Source organism: Dermacentor silvarum, chromosome 8, assembly GCF_013339745.2.
Source record: "Dermacentor silvarum isolate Dsil-2018 chromosome 8, BIME_Dsil_1.4, whole genome shotgun sequence".
In the NCBI taxonomy this organism is placed as follows: domain Eukaryota; kingdom Metazoa; phylum Arthropoda; class Arachnida; order Ixodida; family Ixodidae; genus Dermacentor; species Dermacentor silvarum.
In genome coordinates, this window is record NC_051161.1 from 10,157,580 (window position 1) to 10,177,781 (window position 20,202).

General features: G+C 41.5%; 3 protein-coding genes across 4 annotated transcripts in view; 1 reads left to right on the forward strand and 2 right to left on the reverse strand.

Moving 5' to 3' along the window:
* LOC119460611 (MFS-type transporter SLC18B1-like) overlaps positions 1 to 20,202 on the forward strand; it is a 92,899-nt gene that overhangs the window by 11,511 nt on the left and 61,186 nt on the right. The window lies entirely within an intron of this gene.
* On the reverse strand, positions 211 to 12,700 carry LOC119460612 (uncharacterized). 2 transcript variants are annotated; one of them, XM_037721634.2, is made up of 10 exons: positions 12,467 to 12,700; positions 9,246 to 9,314; positions 9,093 to 9,180; positions 8,769 to 8,920; positions 7,900 to 8,001; positions 6,113 to 6,204; positions 3,288 to 3,383; positions 1,583 to 1,657; positions 1,410 to 1,503; positions 211 to 412 (listed from the first exon to the last, which is right to left on the reverse strand). In XM_037721634.2, the coding sequence occupies exons 2-10, from the start codon at positions 9,306 to 9,308 to the stop codon at positions 308 to 310; spliced, it is 867 nt and encodes a 288-aa protein (XP_037577562.2). In that variant the 5' UTR covers positions 9,309 to 9,314; positions 12,467 to 12,700; the 3' UTR covers positions 211 to 307. The 2 variants fall into 2 exon arrangements, with proteins under 2 accessions (XP_037577562.2, XP_049511148.1); XM_049655191.1 differs by lacking the exon at positions 12,467 to 12,700 and having other exon boundaries at positions 9,246 to 9,434.
* LOC125939768 (uncharacterized) lies at positions 14,432 to 16,343 on the reverse strand. The gene is made up of 3 exons (XM_049655193.1): positions 16,163 to 16,343; positions 14,597 to 14,692; positions 14,432 to 14,516 (listed from the first exon to the last, which is right to left on the reverse strand). The coding sequence occupies exons 1-3, from the start codon at positions 16,301 to 16,303 to the stop codon at positions 14,439 to 14,441; spliced, it is 315 nt and encodes a 104-aa protein (XP_049511150.1). The 5' UTR covers positions 16,304 to 16,343; the 3' UTR covers positions 14,432 to 14,438.

Below are 20,202 nucleotides of genomic sequence, written 5' to 3' on the forward strand. Positions count from 1 at the left end.
ATGTTTTCCAGCGCACATCGGTGGTTCAACTGTTACTGCCGCGGAAACATCACACCTTGCCTTTTTTTTTTCTTCGGCTCCAACAAAGACGACAATAACTGAGTCTGGTGAAAACTGACGAGCGTTTGCCGAAACTATGAGATCAACTTATTTGTGGTGTCGATATAGAAAATGAGAGGTTGACGTAGAAACAAGGATATTGTTGCAGCATAGGTAGAAGAAAGACCAAGGGGCCTTGTATATGGGCGAGTGGAAGTCGCACATCAAAGGGAGAGGACAATGCCCAAGACGAGAGGTGACGGTTTCGTCAGGGATCATCTCTTCTATGGTACGCTCCATCCTCCGTTGTGTCGCGAAGGATAGTCCGCCTCCGCTTAGAGTTTCTGATGCACGAGGCGAAGTTCATAATAACCTAGAGAAAAAGAGACGTTCGTGTATATTTTAACAGACAATAATTAGAAAATACAGCGCACTTGTGATGTGGGGTTACCTACACATTACTATATATAGGGGGTAACTATACATCTACATTCTTATAATTATGTTAAAACCAAAAGCTGTTCTACATTTGGCCAGGACTCCTGGGTGTTTGAGGGAAGGATAAATGAAGTTAAACATTCAATACGCCGTTGTGTTACGTAAACTATATTTGCTGCCTCAGCAATGCTACTGATATGTGGCGGTACTTTTTAAGTTTTTATTTGCAGTCGTGATGACATAAAAGAAAAAGAGAGCAACATGCATCACACGTACAAGCTATATTAAATAAATTACCACCTATAAGTCAATACCATACAAAGACGAAAACAGAGATATATCAACTAAAATATGAACTCGCTTAAGCTGTGCCTGTGAGTTAATGATCTGGTTCTTGTGCATAAGTAACCTGCAATAAATTGTTTGGGGAGCAATACATTTTAGGACCACGCAACATGACAGGAAGATGCTACAGCAATACGAGAAAATCCTTATATTTAGCTTCGTCAGCCTCTTCCTAGCGTCTTGTATTTCTTTTCACTCGCCATGGGTGGGTTAAAGGTCGCGATCGAGCCCCGTCTTGGAGACATTGTGTGATAAAGATACAGTGACCACCTATTTCATGTCGCAGAATTGAAAACAAACTTGATGCGCTAACACAATAGCTTAACGTTATGCCCATCAAACTATAAAATAGGTTAAATAATTTGCCCTGAATGGTTGTCCGGACCCCGTTCTTTAACTGCGACTCTTAAAAGCTCGTTCTACTAATGATACCTATATTATTCAGGCTCAGTTGCTTCCCTTTGTAGATGCCTTAATTTAATTTGATTTTCCGCACTATATCCAGATTAAGACCAACTGGAGTCTTCCCATGCAATGTTAAGCCGGTGACATTGTCCAATGCCCGAAAATTGGGATAATATACTCACACAGATGACCAATACAGCAAGCATGACCAGAGATGCATTATCGTAGCCTATGTTTTCTGCGGCATATCTGCTCAGCAGTGGCGCTACTGATGACCTGTTGACGAACAGTCAAGACAGCAGTTGTGCCACTACTTTGCAGTCCACAATTAAATTCGAAAATGAACACAGCTTACCCAAGAGTAATCGCACCGAAGAGGAACCCACAAACAGTAGCGTAAGTCCACATACTGTCTGGAAATCCTCGTTCACTTTCATGTGCAGAGTTGCGAAGAGAATAAAATATGCGTATTAATATTGTCTACGCCAGTGCATTAAGAATTTTCCCTGCATACTTCCACATGTGCACTATCCTTGTATGTAGCTTATGTACATTCGTCTCTTTCTTCTTTATTTTTCCACACTAAATGCTCAGTTGTAGCGTGAACATGTGACTTGTCTCCCTTATTCGCCTCGTCTTTAGCGCCTTATTAAAGCTGAACCAATACCAACTCGCCCACTTACCATTCTACCTACTTGGCGAACTTCGTAACACCACAACAAATTCAGCCCCAAATTTTAGGTTAGACTTGAAATACGTGAGACAATCGAAGGAGTGGGGTCGGTTGCTGAAGTTAAATGTAACAGCCAGCGGCTAAAATATTTTAGATATATACATAGTAGGTGGTGTCCGAGCCCCAACGAGAGGCTTCCGACTCCCTCGCGCAATGTACGCCTATGGTATGTAGAATTAAAACTAAGTTGCCGGTGCGTTTCTGCGCGGCGAGTTGGTGCGTTCGTTGTAGTAAAGCGTATGAGAAAGTGATGCATAGATGTCGCCGAAATTGCCACATCCCGCTAAAAAAAAATTATGTGATACTTGTGTGGCCTATGAGACTTGCCCTGCTTGTATTGATTATAACACAATCTTTAACATAGTCTTAAAATGGCGCGAATTCACAGGTGCGCAGCGTTTTTCAAGTGACCCTACATAAGTTCAGAAAAAAATAAACGAAATAATGAATAAAATGGAAAATTAATTAAAAATGAATACAGGATAAAATGAAAATAGAAATGAATAAAATAGAACAAACGATTAAATGAATGGCTTTGATAGTTAAATAAGCCAGACGAAACATTCACGGAAATACACGACATCTTTGCGACTAATATAACCCTTTTTGATTACTTTCACAAGCATACAAGTATGTAATGTACGAGCATACAAGTCGTATTTTTATGGAATCCCCAGCTATCAGCGTACTTTAACATACTTTGTTATACTTTCTTTTCCTACTACGATAAAGAGCAATGACCTGACGTAATGACCACCCTATATAATTTCCCTGCGGCGTTTCAGAGGTATGTCAGGTCTCAGCAGGTCTGCAAATAACACCGGCACAGTGTAACTTCGTTTAATTTAGCTCGTAAATAGCACAATGTAAACTACGCTTGCGAAGAATTTCTTTTTTTTTTGTGCACTGGATATATACGTTATACCACTCGAGGAGCGTTGAGGTTTGGTTTTGTCGGTGCGACATAATTATGAATGTTTAAAAACAGTGACAGACGGAGTCAAGCAAGTGGACAATCCCGCAAGTGCTTGCGTGTGTTCACTTACTTGTCGCCGTCTGTCACTGCGCTAAGACACTCCTGAGTCATCCCACTCGTTTCTGTAGAATGTTGTTGCCTGGAAGCTGTTTTGATTGATTGAAATAATTAACGAATGTAAGAGAACTGAACCTGCAACGTGAGAACTAAGAATAATAGCCGCCAGCTAGGGAACTCGCTAATGAATTAATTGCTTCATTATACCGTTGTGGGAAAAAAATCAATAACACAAAATGTTCACTTGTATAAACGAATGTATGCCTACGTAAACGCAACGTTGAAATGTCTTACATGGCTTTCTTGAGTGCGAGGCTGTAGCTGGCCACGACCACAGCAGCACTACCAAAACCTATCGTGGCTTGGGTGAGGTAGACGATCCACAGATATCTGCAAAAATGCGTCGCAAATGGTATTTATGGGGCAAATGACAGTAAAAATGAAAAGAAATGATGCAGATCGAGACAGTCGATACACAATAAGAACTGTGAAGAGAAATCTATAACTTTGACCACTTTATTTTTCTTTCTTTCTTCACAATCGTTAATGTAAGCGTTCACGAAAGCTGCTAGTTAATATCTCGCACTTGACGAATCAATTCAAGCGTTTTTCTTACCTCCTTCCGCCAAGCAATCAAGCGAGGATTACCTGTTGTCTGCCCGTCGACGTTTGAGATCCGCGCCGCAGAGTGGTGCCGCGGATACGCGAACATCGAGTGCGCCCTATCGGCAATCGCGGAGGTCACGGTGGACCACTACTCGACTCTCTATACGTCTCAGAGATGGCGCCTATGACACCAAAAGAAATGACCCGAAGGGGCTCGCTTTATCTGTTGTGAAAGCTGAAAATTGTTATTGATAATAGCCTCTCAATGGCCATTTCAAGTAATACTCGTGTCTTTTTTCCCTTTTTCTGTAAAAATAATCGGTCATAGTTGAAAACGATACGTCGGCTTAAAAGGAAACGCCGAGAATACATGATAGAGCCCGATCAACTGACAGACAAATGTTGTGTCAAAGTGTCAGAATACATTACTATTTCATCAGAACAATAATAATGCCACACAGGAAATACACGCAGCTGAGTAAAAATCAAGTTAAATCATGCTGACGTATATTGTTGATGAATGCTATAGTGTAGTGTTGATTGCGTAATAAATGCGCACGATCAGCCGAGACATTGCGTATAGCACGCACTATGCGTCTGGGAATGGTAGAGGGGGATGGAGATTTCTCGAAGTGTAAATGTTTGCGAGAGTTACAGCTTTTAAATGGATGTTCATCCGTTAGCAAAAGTACACGAACCATGGGTTTCAGAATAAAGTCGAGTTACAGTATACGTTCGATTATAGACCGGTCATGAATGTATACGTCCACACGCGCGTTCGAGCCACATGCCGATGAATAAACATTTTACGCAATATATGTCGAGCCCTATATTCCAGCGAACGAAAGCTAGAATGAACAAATGGCTAAAGCAGAGGAGAGGAAGGCATTCAGGTGACGCAGTGCTTCACGGCCGAACACTGCGCAAATGAAGCATATATATGGGCTCATGCGCAACGCGTATCCCTATGCCGCAATTACACGTGGGCAGTTCAACGAACGGTGGAGCGTGGGCTTGAGTTCAGTAAAGAGACACTTCATCCATCCAATAATTCCATCCAATCAGAACAAATGATGCAATATCAAGAGGCTGAAAAGTTGGACCAGTCAGAAGTGGTTTGTTTTCAAAACATGGGGGCCCATAGGAAGTTTAAAAGCCTATGTAAGTGTCCCGACTCCCAGACGTAGGTATCTACAGACTAGTGCAATTTGCGAACTACAGCTGTTCAATATACTGCGAAACCTAGAGTTATTTCATATTAAGTAAACTAACCCATCTAACTGCATCAGGGTAATTTGGATACTTAAAATCAGAAATGGCATCTTTGATGTGATATTCAACAGACACGTCCATGTTATTCTCTCCTAAACAGTTGCTGGCTACTGACAAATACGGTGTACGTATTACCGTGATACCAGATATGTCTAATGCAACGGCATCGCCGGTTCCAGAATCTTGTAACGGTATACGTCCCACACAAATATAATATATCTATGTGTGTTCGTAGGTGTATTTTTGGCAGTTTATTTTTATTTTTGCTATACGTTGAGGAAGAAGACAGTGGCAAATGATGAAAGGACAAATGCTACCGTTCCCGCCTACGTTTCTAGTGACACGGCAGTTGCAATATGTATACGCTCGGCAAAACATCACTTTGCACAAGTTTTAAAATATTTACTGGGCTTTGTATTTAAAATGGCAGTCATGCGCTACTCTCCTAGTCGCAAACGCTGTTGCTCACGTTCCAGGATCCTATAATTTTAAATTGTTTCTCGAATATACAGGGTGTTTCAGCGAACACTTTCAAAAATTATTAAAGGTTGCGTGTGGCAGATAGCACAACTCTAGTTCATGAGCTGGTCTACTCGAAGAGGCGGACATTACTTGCAGAAGGAATTGAAATGCATAGTCCAATAATTACCAAAATTCACTAATTAAGTTTTTAACTAATTACCTGATGGCCCATATTGCAATTTAAAAATTGTAGCCGTGGAGTTCGCAAGGCGGATCCACTCGGAACGAATTCTCGGGATGACACCAGTTTCGAGATATTAATTCCAGAACTTTGCGGAGAAATGCATTGGCGTTCCAGTTAGGTTCTTTAAACGTCGCTTTAGGCATTGAAGCACAAAATTAACTGGAATGCCAATGCATTTCTCCGCAAAGTTCGGGAATTAATATCTCGAAACTGGTGCCATCCGGAGAATTAATTCCAAATTGATCCGCCTTGCGAACTCCACGGCTACAATTTGTAAATTGCAATATGGGCCATCAGGTAATTAGTTAAGAACTTAATTAGTAAATTTTTGTTAATTAGTCGAGTATGCATGTCAATTTTTGTGCAAGTAATGTCCGCCTCTTCAAGTAGACCAGCTCATTAACTAGAATTGGGCTATCTGCCACAGGCAACGTTAAATAAATTTTGAAAGTGTTCGCTGAAACACCCTGTATTCTGTGGTCTATCTCAGAAAAAAGTGAATGCATGGTTCTCAGAAGTCGAAGCGGAAACTCACGGCGGAATCGGCAGGAACGGAGCGGGACCCACGAAGAGGAACGCCACGGCCATTATCATAAATCCGAGCAGCACCGAAACGTCCTCTTGTTCCTGCAGGAAGCCACGATACACTTTTTTTTTTCTATGAAAGGAAGCCACGAAATAATTTTTTTCATGGCCACCTCTAAAATGGAAGCGATTAGAGAGCAAAGTGAACTAAAAAAAGCAATGACGGTCGTCCAACCGACAAATGTTAACCCCACAACTTGAAACTAAAGAGCTTTCGCTATTTCTCAGCAAACTGTCTGGAATTATGCATCACTGTTCGACTGCTCATGATGATCTAGCAGTCCTAAACGCTTCAGCTTTCGAGTTGTGCTTGGTAAGTCTTTATTATGCATCCCCATTCGACAGACACCGCTCAAAAATAAAATGGTTCGAGGTGGTGGCATATAGGCGCACGTATACAGTATAGCAGAAAAATTGTAGCATCGAAATCGCATACTATTTCCTAAGGCAGCCATGGTGATGGTGGTTTACACGTTGTAGAGTCGTGGTACGAGGATATCAATAGGATGTTCGCAAACGTTAGTTTAGATTCCTGGTTTGATGTAGCTGAAGCTAATCTGTCATAGCACGCATACCATACGTGACAGTCAACCATTCATTTTGAGCTCTAACTGATTTGTTGCATTGAGTATTCGTATCAAGCAAAAAAAAAAAAACATATATGGAAAGCAAGATTCCCGTGGTGACAGCAGAAGCTAGAGTAACAACGCAACTAAGCCAATATATACATATATATAGAAAGCATAAAAGGGAGTGCATGATGGGGAATACTATCCTCCAACCAAAATATTTGCACACTTTTCCTATTTTGCGCAAACCAAGTGGCCAAAAGCAGGCTTTTGTATTCAGTTACACGACTTATAGCCTTCTAGTGGAAAAACAAGGGTAAGACAGTAACTGATGATGTTAGATGGAGTATTTGGTTCCTAGATTACTAAAAACATGTTATCAGTGCAAAGTCGATCAGGACAGAAAGACTAGAAGCAGGCATCACAGACAATTTGCTACAATATTTGTAGTCGGGAATTTGTGGGTTTGTGTATAATGTATGTCCCGTTCGATGTTTCGTTGGGCAAATAGTTCGCAAGTCCAGGACAGGCTAAAAAATTTAGACACATATTGGCGGAAAGAGCGTTTAAAGACTTCAATACCCCTTATATTCACGAAATTATTCTTCGCTTTGCTTTGAGCAATTTAATTAAAATACAAGTCGACATGTGATACCAGTTCTTGCTTACCATTGCTGAAATTGCTGTAGCTCCAACACATGTGAGCCATTCGCTTTCAAGCATCTGTTCGCGCAGTAGTCTTAAATTGGCACCGCGCTATTCAACGCATTTTGCGGGCATGGTAGCAGATACAGGGGTCGGGAATAACTGAGTTATTGTGTTTAATGTCGCAAAACTGTTGCTATGTCAGACGCCGCCTAGTGAGGAAGGAGGCTTCGGTTTAATTAAACATACCCCCAGAGCTAAGTGTGCGAGCTTTTTTTACATCGTGCGCCTGCTGGGACGTGCGGTCACGATGGCCTCGAATACAAACTTGGAAATCCTGTTCAGCAGCAGAAAGTCATAGCCACTGAGACACCGCGACAGGTAAATTGTCATGAATGCAGGCCGCGATATTCACATGAGTGGCAAGTGTACGTGGCGCTGTGTGAAATTAATAATTTGGAAGAAACCATATTTTCCCCCCATATGTGCCACCAGGTGTCACAGCAGGTGTCATAAATCTTACCAACTTGTATGTGAATAGGTATCCCCAGAAGAGAGCTCCCAGTGAGTAAGAGATGTAGAGAACAGAGAACACAGCAGCCACTTCTATGTCGGGAAGGCGGAACTGTCAAAACACAAGATGCAGGAAATTATCCAGCGTACAAGAAAAAGACAAGTGCGCAATGCAAAAAGGTAGAAGGGTAGCAAATAATTTCGTTAGTAAGAGTACCCCCCCCCCCCCCCTCCCCGTAGACATGAGACACGAATATCGCTCAGAACAAAGTCGGGTACTGATGGTGTCATACAAAGTGAGTGTAAATTATAACGCGATGACTCAACCACTGCAAAATATGGACTTTCAATCAACTTTCTGCCTTTGTTGCTATGTTTTTTTTTTTTCGTTTGCATTAGGGTCGAGACCGCTGAAGAAACGGCGAACCACCTGTGCACTGCGCGTTTCTCTTTTCCGGCCGTACTTGGCAAAGGCCAGCTCGTCAGCTTCGTTAGTTAAAGCGTATGTTTAATCACGTGCTTTTCTCGCTACAGTTGTAAGCAACAACTGAAGAACCCAAATTATTTCATATGAAAAGCACGCAATATTCCCGAATTTTACTCAATCAACAAAATTAAGAGAGAGTTATTATTAGTAAGTGACGCTTATTAGTATCATAAGAGCGAAAGATGCTCATGAAAGTGAATTGTAAAGCGTCTGTTGTATGCGCTAGTAAAGCACTCAATAAACCTCAAGCGTCAGCTGCTCATCCGAGCAGGGTATTCACAATATGTTCTGACCCTTAAAATGTACTACAGTCAACATTTTGAACGAAGGACTTATCAGACGTAGGTAGTCTGACTTCAAAAATTGCGGTTAGCTTTATAATAAGGGCATACCTCCCCTTCCTTGAGATGGAATTCCAAAGTTCCGTCGTGAAAGCCGAGGGCCGATATGGCGATTCCGACATTTGCAACGCTGAGAACCATTGGAGCGTTGGACAAGAGGCGGATAGCATTTTGTTCAGGTTGGTCTCTTGGAATTTTAATTGCTTGAAAGAAAGAAGAACAATTTCATTACAGGACTTAGGCCTACGTACAATAGAAAGGATTTTGCAGATGCACCTCGAGAAATTTGAAGAACGCAACGTTAAAGAAGCCACAAGTAAGACTCTTAGTGAAGTATATCATTACTCTCTCGAGGAATAAAGGAACTAGGCTTACATTTGGCTGGAGATCGTAGTAGTATAAACGGTGCACCGAGAAACATACAACCACCGGAAATAAAGAACGGTATAGCATCTGGCCACCACTGAAACAGGACAGCTTTCGTCAAGTTGTAAATTTGAAGTAGTAAATAAGAGCACAAATACATACCTCAAGGAGAGCAGTTCCGACAAGGAAGCCCACTGTGTTAGATATACCGTACACACACTCCATAGAAGACTAAAACAAAGAAAAAATAATGAGACTAACGTCAACTACGTACTTCCTTCATTTATTCGAAAGGCTTTTGCAAAACGAAAATTCCTACAAATAATCTAGCATTTTAGCAGGTATAATCACTGGGCGTTGCCCGGGCATGCTACTGTACAAATGAGATTGAGCAAACACTTGCATAATAGAACAATGTTCTTCACTTAATATCATTTCGTTCACATTGGTGCATTCCCCAACTGCCCGAGCATGCTTATAATGCAGATCCACCGTGATGGTGCAGTGACTCAGGCTTTGCACTACTAAGCCCGACTGCGCGGGATCAAATCTGGGCCACGGCAGCCGCGTTTAGATGGGGGCGAAATAAAATTCAGTAGAGATACCAGCAGTCATAGAGGCATTGCTAATCAAGGAGTACAGGAGACATACGTGAATATCTTGGCTAACATCTACAAGGATTCCACAGCTACCTTGGTTCTCCTCAAGAAAAGTAGAACGTTACCTATCAAAAAAGGGGTCAGGCAAGGAGACACAATCTCTTCAATGCTATTCGCTGCATGCTTAGAAGAAGTATTCAAGCTCTTAGACTGGGAAGGCTTAGGAGTGAGGATCAGCGGTGAATATCCCAGCAACCTTCGCTTTGCAGATGACATTGACATTGTCCTATTTAGCAACAATGGAGACGAATTACAGCAAATGATTGAGGACCTTAATCGAGAAAGTGTAAGAGTGCGGTTGAAGATTATTATGCAGAAGACAAATATAATGTTCAATAGCCTGGCAAGAGAACAAGAATTCAGGATCGCCAGTCAGCCTCTAGAGTCTACAAAGGAGTACGTTTATCTAAGTCAATTACTCACAGGGGACCCTGATCATGAGAAGGAAATTTACAGAAGAATAACATTTGGTTGGAGTGCATACGGCAGGCATTACCAAATCCTTATTGGGAGCTTACCACTGTCGTTGAAAAGAAAAGTATACAATCACTGCATTCTACCGGTGCTAACATATGGGGCAGAAACTGGGAGGTTGACAAAGAATCTCGAGAACAAATTAAGAGCCGCACAAAGAGCGATGGAACGAAAAAATGCTAGGCCTAACGTTAAGAGACAGGAAGAGAGCGGTGTGGATCATAGAGCAAACGGGGATAGCCGATATTCTAGTTGACATTAAGAGGAAAAAATGGAGCTGGGCAGGTCATGTAATGCGTAGGATGGATAACCGGTGGACCATTAGAGTTACAGTATGGATACCAAGAGAAGGGAAGCGCAGTCGAGGACAGCAGAAAACTAGGTGGGGTGATGAAGTTAGGAAATTTGCAGGCGCAAGTTGGAATCAGCTAGCGCAAGACAAGGGTAATTGGAGATGACAAGGAGAGGCCTTCGTTCTGCAGTGGACATAAATATAGGATGATGATGATAATGATCATGATGATGATGAAATTCAAAAAGCCCGTGTACCGTGCAGTCGGTGCACGTTAAGGAACCCCAGGTGGTTAGGATGAACCCGGAGTCTCCCATTACGGCGTGTCTCATAACTATATCGTGGTTCTGACACGTAAAACCCCGAAATGTCTTTTAAAATAAATGCAGCAAGGCACCTATCCAGTGAATATACCGACGGGCGAAAGGAATAGACTCGTAACGGAGATGGAATAAAATTGTTCTAACGTTTAAACCAAGAAAACCTTCATGTAATATAAGGGTCTTAGTGAATAATATGTCACTAGTACAACACCAAATAATTATTTTAAGAAAATGTTCGCACGTGATCTGCCAAAAACACTTAGGTCATGCAGCATTAACGTCGGAAAGCAACTGTGCCCATGACTCCCCGTAAATGTGCCCAAATGGCATCTGGGTACTGACTTGCGCACGACGTTGTCAGATCTAACACCATTATCCGACAAAGCAAGATTCGAATGGCTTTGGTAGCTCAACACTCGGGGCGGCGAAAATTAGAATGAATCCCTGTACCTGAAGGAGTCCATAGAAGCGTATACGCGTACCAACGCAGGCGACTTGATATGTTTTATGTGTTACGTACAAGCCCTTGTCTGGATAGCAACATGTGTCAAGGGTCGTTTTGTGTTTTCTAAAGTCGAAGAACGAAATTTATGGTGACTTCTATGCAAGCCTTATTCAATTTACGTATACATTACTAACAAAACCAATAAACGAGTAGTGCTCTTTACACCAGAAGATATGAAAATATTGATTTCTTCTGTCTCCAGTAGCACTGAGGTCACATTGGGCAATATATTACTGATAGAGGTATAGAATATTACGCTTTCCTTTATTACGCCTAGAACCATAATCTTGAGTTGTCATTGCGAACCACATAAATGCTGACGTGTTAACATAATATGTAACAGTGATATTGAGTAAAGCGTTGTAAGGGCGTCAACGGCTTTTTCTCGCCTTCCCGGTATTTATGAAATCAGGGGCCGAATTGACAAATCTTTTTGTTCGTAAGTGCTATTTCTCATTGGCCGGCTGCCGTAGCTAATAATACGTCAAGTATCGCTGCTGGCTGGCATCGGTTCTTACGAACTGTTCTAGCCTAAGAACGTTTTGTGAATTCGGGTCCAGTTTATCTGCCACTATGTACAACATAAACTAATTGGAGGACTGCAGATAAAATCTGCAAGCTTGATGAGCCCACAGCCCCTAATTAAATACATTTTGGCGCACACAATTATCACAAAAGCAGCTTACTCAAGCAGAAAAATACAGCATAAACAATGAAACCAAGGCCAATGCGCCAACTATAACATTTCGTAAGAGAACAATATTGCTAATATGTAACAGTCAAGATAAGGTATACATTTCACGTAGCTCGTCATACTTGCAAGCCTAATATGAAAGTTCTTGGTATGATAGTTGTTAGGAAGCGACGGCAATTTAAAGCCCAGACACTGTTTGCTCGAATTCAGACGAGGTCTGGGTAAAAACCAAGGCTCACCATGGCTGAGGCATGAGTTCAATAAGCCAGCCATTTATTTAGTATATATTATGCGAGAATCTCTCAGCATTAGTGAAAATAAACTCTTAGTACGCAGCTCCGCCAAATATAATAGACGTATTGAGGGATTCCTGAAATTAAAATGTGATGGTAACACTGCCTCTAAAGAACAAGTGTTCGCTGCTAGACTCACTAACAATTATTATACCACAGCTCCGCTGGCTCCTAAAGGTGGCGGCTGCATAAAGTGTCACCACAAAAAATGCATAGAAGAAACCGAACACCACTCCGATCGTCACAGCAGCGCCCACAAATGAGCTGACGTCTTCAATCCAATACGTAGAGCTATAAAAAAAAGAAGAGAGAAGAACATTGTTGATATTAGAACCACCGAGTAAATTACAATTGCTGAGCAATTCACTGTTAGACTTCAGTGTTTATATGTAGCTAAAAATTGCTGCAGAAATGAGAGCGAGACATAAAAAAAGACGAACAAGCAGGAGGAGGGTACTCTGGCTTAATTAACCTGGTTTTCCAGATTTTACTGTGGGAGGAAGAGGCGGGAATAAAAAGAGGGAAAGGATGAGGTGAAGGGAGGGAAAGAAAGAATAAATTGCAAGTCGCTGCACGCTTGGGCATGATATTGAGATGCAAGGACAACAGCGGTTAGATTTCGAGTGATAGTGCAATACGAATGTTTTCGGAGTATCCCACGTTTTCAAGTCCCTCCCCTCCCCCCGCTTGTTCTTGTACTCGTGAATAACGTGAGAACTGTATTGCCATCAGTAAAACTTATGAAAACTCCTGGACAACGCTAACACACTCCCTGGCAATCTGAAGCGTTTAGCACGCATGCAGTGACGGACGCGTGGTGTCTGCAGCTGTATTCATTTGTAAGCAGGACATACGAGACACGACTGGTTTCCAAGCATTCCGCAAGGTCACCTTTACTCGGTACCATCCGACACTTGGCCAACCGCCCATAGTAGGTGCGCGCCACACACAAAGGGAAATCAAATCCAGCGAAACCTAATCACTGCGCTTTGATCAAGGAGGTTTGTCTTGACAAACGCACAGCGCCTGACTGTGTACAGCCAGGCTCCGTAGTTCGGTGCACGAAACAAGCACGATAGAAAACCGTTGCCGTTTGTCCAAGCCCTATGGCAATATTACCTTTTCACTTGCGCACAGCGGTCGCGGCGCAGTAGTAACAAAACTCGACTGGGAAACCCAAGACCCAGGTCGAATGTCTTTATGGTAGTTGACTAAGTTTCTCTAGTATTGGGCTCAAAATCACAAACACACTCTGAATCATCTGCCAAGTGGTCCTCGGACTTTCAAAGTTTTGCTCACAGCATAAAGCCATGAAAGGAACGAATTTAAAAACGAATGTTGTTTCTTTTTCACACACAATGTCGTATTTCATGCGTTTTCGCAGATATTCTGTTGGCTACCTACTGTGTGCTCTCAGAGCATGTCCACAGTGTCGCAGCTCGTGCATCGTGTCATTGTAATTGTAGGTCATAATCGCATTTCCACGGTCTGAAAATGAAGTAATGTTGATGACCCGAGTACGTGATTGTCTGTGAACAGCCAGGGTAGTGTGCGACAGAAATCAGACAGCAAGGGCACAAAGGTATTGTGGTTAGGCACCGTTCCAGAAAAATAATTTGGTTTGAATCTTCGCAAGGACTTAAGGCTGAGCCTATATGATGAATGTGTTTGACTCATTACCCATTCTCCTGACGCTATAGCAATGCTTAACTTTCTGTCAAAGTAAATTATGCTCGACGATATAGTGTAATAAAAGTGTACAATGTACCTGTATACTTGCAACATCTGCGCATAACGCTAGAGCGCATGGAAAAATGCTAAGCAGTAGCACGCCAACCTGCACCCCTGATAATGGTTTTTATTGCACCGCGATACCCTTGCTTATATTTTGTACTATCACTTCACTGCCGAAAGTCAGTTTTTATATAAAAAACTGTTTACACTACATATAAAAATTATTTTAAATATTCTGTTTTGGTAGCGTTGGAAAAAATCAAAATTGGTTAAACATCCCGAAATTAGGCTGCATTCAAAGCGCCAGTACAGTGCTCTTACACAAAATTAGACTCAAGTTTTTATACTTTAGATAGGCAATAAAGCTTGCAGAAGCGTATCTTACCCGTAAAATGATACGCATACAATCATGCCAACGAATGCAACAATCAGAGTGACTTGAGGTGTGAGGCGCTGAATCTGTAAAGTTTTCATGAAAGCATTTATGAGGCACAGGTAACATAAAGTTACATTTGAATCCAATTAGACGTATAACTTACGACTGCTATATTAAGAAGGCTTCCAAGAAGCATGGACGCTCTAGTGCTGGCATACATGACGTTGAACTGCCAATGCTCTGCTCGTTTTTCCGCCGCCTGAAAGTGACCCCAAGATGCAGCTATGGTACACCCACCACGTGAGAGCCACAAAACTTTAGTACTGATTGGCGACAACCGAAGTCAGCACGGCAAAATTTATTTCACTAAAAGCTTCCCCTTGCAGCCACGAGTTGCAGCGTCAATTTAACACTGAGACCAGTAAACGGGAGGGATACAGAGAAGAGTGTTTTACTCAACACTGTTTTTTTATAGGCGAATGACCATGAATTATCCATAGCGATATAGGAGGAGACAATATCGATTTGATGAAGGACACCGTGACCAATCAAGGGCCAGTCCCGTTGTAGGTATGAATTTGGCACCATTATCACAACACCCATACAGCTTTTGATTTCTAACATGAATCAAAACCGTGCAGTTCTTATACAACAGCTAGCAGGGATGCCTATAGGATTGCGGTTGTGCTTCATTTGATGTCGACATTAGTACGCAACTGCTAAGCTCAAAGTATATATTATACATCTACATAAGAGTTAATATGGCATCTTTATACGAAAGGTCATAGAGCAAAATTTTCATCAACATACCGTGTTGGTGAAGTAGCCCACTGTAAATTGTAAATTGTAGCACTGCGTTTCAAAAACGTTTGTTATGTACCATCGCCTGATTCTGTTTAGGCAATCTTGAATAAGCATCAAAAGACTAGTCTTTAACCAAACGCAAAGAAAAAAATACCGCTACAGTGTTCTGCCCATCAGAGCATGTCTGTAGTTTCAAATTACGTTATTTGATCGCAAAAAATATGGTCTTCCATGACGGACATGGCAAAATGGTTACCCGCCGCGATCCCCTAGTTGCCATGGCGTTGCACTGGTCGTGGTGCAACGAGGTCGCGCGTTCGACCCCGGCCGCGGCGACCGCAATCTGATAGGGGCGGAACGCAAGCCGTTCGTGTACCGTGCACTAGGTGCACGTTAAAGAACCCCAGAAACTCAAACTTGTTCCGGAGCCACCGCTATGGCATGCCTCATAATCGCATCGTGATTTTCGCACGTAAAACCCCTGAAATGTTTCAAATAGCAAGAGGATTAAGAAATCATTATTTATCTGTCAGTGAGCCATACTAGAATCCCGATTCCGCTGTCACGTATTAGTATCTGCATAACAAGGATTCGTCTCAGCGCTCAAATGTTTTGGTTGATTCAGCTCACGTGCTCTTTCGAGCTAGATAAGGTTCTTCGATCTAGACATTTCTCTGTCTTAGCGAAGTTGTTAGGCGAGTTGATACAAGTTCGCAAAAATAAAAGACGAGCTCGAAATAGTACAAATACAAGTAGCGCCCATTTTGTCGTTTTCCCCTGGCGTACTATTTCGGGCTCGTCTTTTCGTCTTGTCGACGCGTCTCTCTCCACCACGAACAACACGCGTGCCATACGCATTTCGCATACAGTGACGCAGCAACTTCCCGCGGGATAGACATTATAAAGGTACAGGTTGTACACCTACCAGATGCGGTATGTAGGGAGAAATGAAGGCGAGAGAAAAGCAAGCGGTGCCATACAATGCCAGAATAGGGAACCTTCTCAGGGCTCGACTCCGCGCCGGTGGTTTTGTGTCTTCCCGTTCCAGTGTTCTAAGCTCCGTCATTTTCTCCGGAAGCACCACCTCTTTGGGCACAGTGCCTGCGTCATTCTCGCTGAGGGGAGCCACAGCAGTCATCTCAACCCTTCTCGCTCGAGAGCGTTGAAGGCTGCGCATTTCGAGACACTGGTGGCAAAAGCAGGAACGTAACTTAGCGTAGAATACACTTTCATCGATGTGGAAGAACTGTCATAGAGAATATACATAAGGTGAATGCTAATTTGAGCAGGTTGTTGTATTGGCTAATTCAACAGCAACAACAACAACAACAACAAGAAAGCTTCGTTATAACAGCCCATAAACGAGACGACACAAGGATCGCTATCAATTAATGTTTATGTTTCTGGTGAAAACATATATATATATATATATATATATATATATATATATATATATATATATATATGGGGGATTTCATTTATCCGCTCACTGATTTGGCGAAATTATCATCTCCTTGTCATACATCGTCTGAATTCACCAACTTGTCTTTAGATTTCAATCTCTTTCAAGCTGTTACAAAACCTACACGTGGTTTCAATGTTCTCGACCTTCTTCTTAGTACTGCACGTGAAACTATGGGTCACATAGAATACTTGGATGGCTTCAGCGATCAGCATTTACTCCAAACAACAATAAACATAACGCCACAGGTTACCGGTGTAACGAGTAAGCAAATTCGTGATTACAATAAAGGCAATTATAGAACAATAATCTCAGAACTTGAAACTTTTTTCGTAAACTCGATGTGACAGTGACAAGAACTTTTATTGGTCCTGAGAAACTGGCCAGGGGGAGCCGAAGGCTCCCTCAGGTCCAGTCTATGTGGCCATCATTTTTACAGTAGATCCATTGAGGAAAACTGGATACTGTTTAAAAATACGCTGTGCGCGTTAGTGGACAAGTATGTTCCACTAGTAAATATAATGATTGATAAGTTAAACCCTTGGTTTACTAAAAAGCTTCACGCATGAGGAATAAGAAAAAACGCTTGTATAGTATTGCTGAGAGAGCTCCACATCAGCTGCGTGGTAAAACTACAAAGCTAATCTCAAATCGTACTGCTCAGCTTTAGGTGAAGCTAAGAATAAATATATTTCTAATGATCTTCCAGAGCTATATACTCAAGTACAACCCAGCTAAGTTTTGGAAAATAATCAAGCAGAACAACGAATCCGATCAGGTGTCCTTACAAAACAGCAGCAATATGCCTGTTCCAGGCAGCAAATGTTCGTCGGCTTTCAATTCATTTTTCAGCTCCGTGTTTACACAGGAGGACACTGCAAAAATACCATGTGTTTCAGAGTTCAGCTACCAATACATGGAACCTATTGAAGTCACTTTGGAGGGCCTTTCTTCTCCGAAATAACCTTAAGATGTCTTCTTCATGTGGCGTAGATGGTATAAACTCAAAGATTTTAAAGAATACCGTGTCAGTATCAAGCAAACTTCTCCTTCACATACAGACAGTCACTTGCGACTGGTCACCTTCCCACAGACTGGAAGATGGCAACAGTTATACCTGTATTTAAAAATGGCAACAGAAACTCCGGTGAAAATTATCGACCCATCTCCTTGACATGCATTTCCTGCAAATTGCTCGAACATATTATCGCTTCACAGATTTACAGACACCTTCATTTATTTACCAGAGTACCCACAGTGCCTTCAATAGGCATTACAGTGGGGGGATTACATAACAGAAAAAAGGAAAGAAACATAATACAGGCAACATCGGATAAAACACCACAACATGTTCATTACTATGCTATTGCGTCATGAAGCGTCTGTACAAACACGTCATTTGAAGTTATGTTGACAATATCACGTGGTGACCGATTTCAGTCATGGATTGTATTGGGGGAAAAGGACTTTCTAAACACGTTAGTTTTATATGAAGTTTCTTTCCCTTTGAGTTCATGATCAACTCTCATAGACACGTCGTCGGGCAAATTTAAATAGTTCAAGCGATTAATACCTGTTCTTGAATGAAAAATATTATGGACCAGTTTTAATCTATGAATTAAACGTCATTTTTGCAGCATGTCCCACCCAATTTTCTTTTTGGCATTTGTTACACCAAAATTCCTTGTGTAATTTTTAAATACAAAGCACACAACCCTACTCTGAACCCTTTCCAGTTTGTCTATGTTTGTTCGTGTCCAAGGATCCCAAACCGTGCTGGCATATTCAAGTATTGATCGGACACTAGAAAGATATAGTAGAGCCTTTGCTTTGATTGGAAATTGTTTTGTGTTTCTTTTCATAAATCCTAGCACATGAGATGCTTTGGCAGTAATATGATCAATGTGCCGTGTCCAAGATAAATCAGTGGTGAAACACACTCCCAAATAATTAAATTATGACACAGTCAACAGTTGCGTCCAATTAATATTATAATTAGATTCAAATTGTTTCTTTTTCTTTTTAGAGAAACACATGTGCACTGTTTTTTTTTTTACATTAAGGTTCATATGTCATGTTGAACACCACCGTGTAATCCTGTCGACGTCACCTTGAAAAATTGCTCAATCATTTAAATTATTAATAACCCTGTACAATACACAGTCATCTGCGAACATGCGCACAGTACAGTTAACATTCTCAGCAATGTCATTAGCATACATCAAAAAGAGCAGTGGGCCAAGCACCGACCCTTGTGGTACTCCCGACGTCACGTCAGCCTCACCCGATTTCTCTCCGTTAATAACAACCCTCATATGTCTAAGCTGCAGATAATTTTTATCCAATTAATTACAGTGATGTCAATGCCATACCATGACAACTTTTCTAATAACAAATCATGTTGCGCAACGTCATAAGCTTTCTTGAAATCAAGAAATATACAATCAATTGTTCCGCCTTTATCCAATACACTTGCTAGGTCATGAGTTAATTCTGTGAGCTGCGTGACACAGGAGAATCCACTGCGGAAACCATGCTGGCAATTGTTTAGCAGGGTGTTCTCATTTAAATGCCTAATTATGTTAGAGAAAAGAACATGTTCCAGAACCTTGCACACTGTACTAGCTAACGACAGGGGACGGTAGTTCAACACCAAATTTCGTGGTTCAGATTTGTGCCCCGGTACTACATTTGCCCTTTTCCAATCAGACGGCAGGCTGCCCTCTTTGATCGATTTTGTAAACAGAAGATATAAATATTTTGAAACTGAGAATGCACATGATGATAACAAAGCATTCGGTATTTCGTCTGGGCCACTGGTTTTACTAGGATTTAATTTCTTAAAAATAGTTTCTATTCCGCGCAGACTAAACTCAACCTTTTCTATAGTAACATCACAAAATCTTTTAGTAAAATTCGTGAGCGTGTGTACATGAGTAGAAAATACCGATGTAAAAAACGATATAAAGCATTCAGCCTTCTGGCGATTGTTATACAGAGACGTGCCGTAGTTATCAATAGTCGGTATTGTTACATCATCCTTTCCGTTTTTTTTTTTTTTTTTTTTTGAAGAACGTGAACAACGAGACTAACAAATTCTTTTTTTTCATAATCAGTTTTAGGAAGGGCCTCTCATGTGAGACCCAATTATTTGAATTTACAACAGATCTACACACTAACTTGAATTATAACTTACAAATTGATTGCTTTTTTCTTGATTTTTCGAAAGCTTTTGACCGTGTCGCACATTGTCGCCTAATATCAAAACTCTCTGCACTCAAATTCGACTGTCTTACCTTGTCATGGGTCCGTAACTTTCTGTCAAATCATCAGCAGTTTGTAATTGCAAATAACTACTCTTCCTCATAACAGATGCTTCTTCTGGTGTTCCACAGGGTAGCGTTCTCGGTCCCTTGCTTTTCCTCATCTTTATTAATGACCTACCCCACAATGTGTCGTCCACTATGAGAATATTCGCCGACGACTGCATAATTTACCGCCCA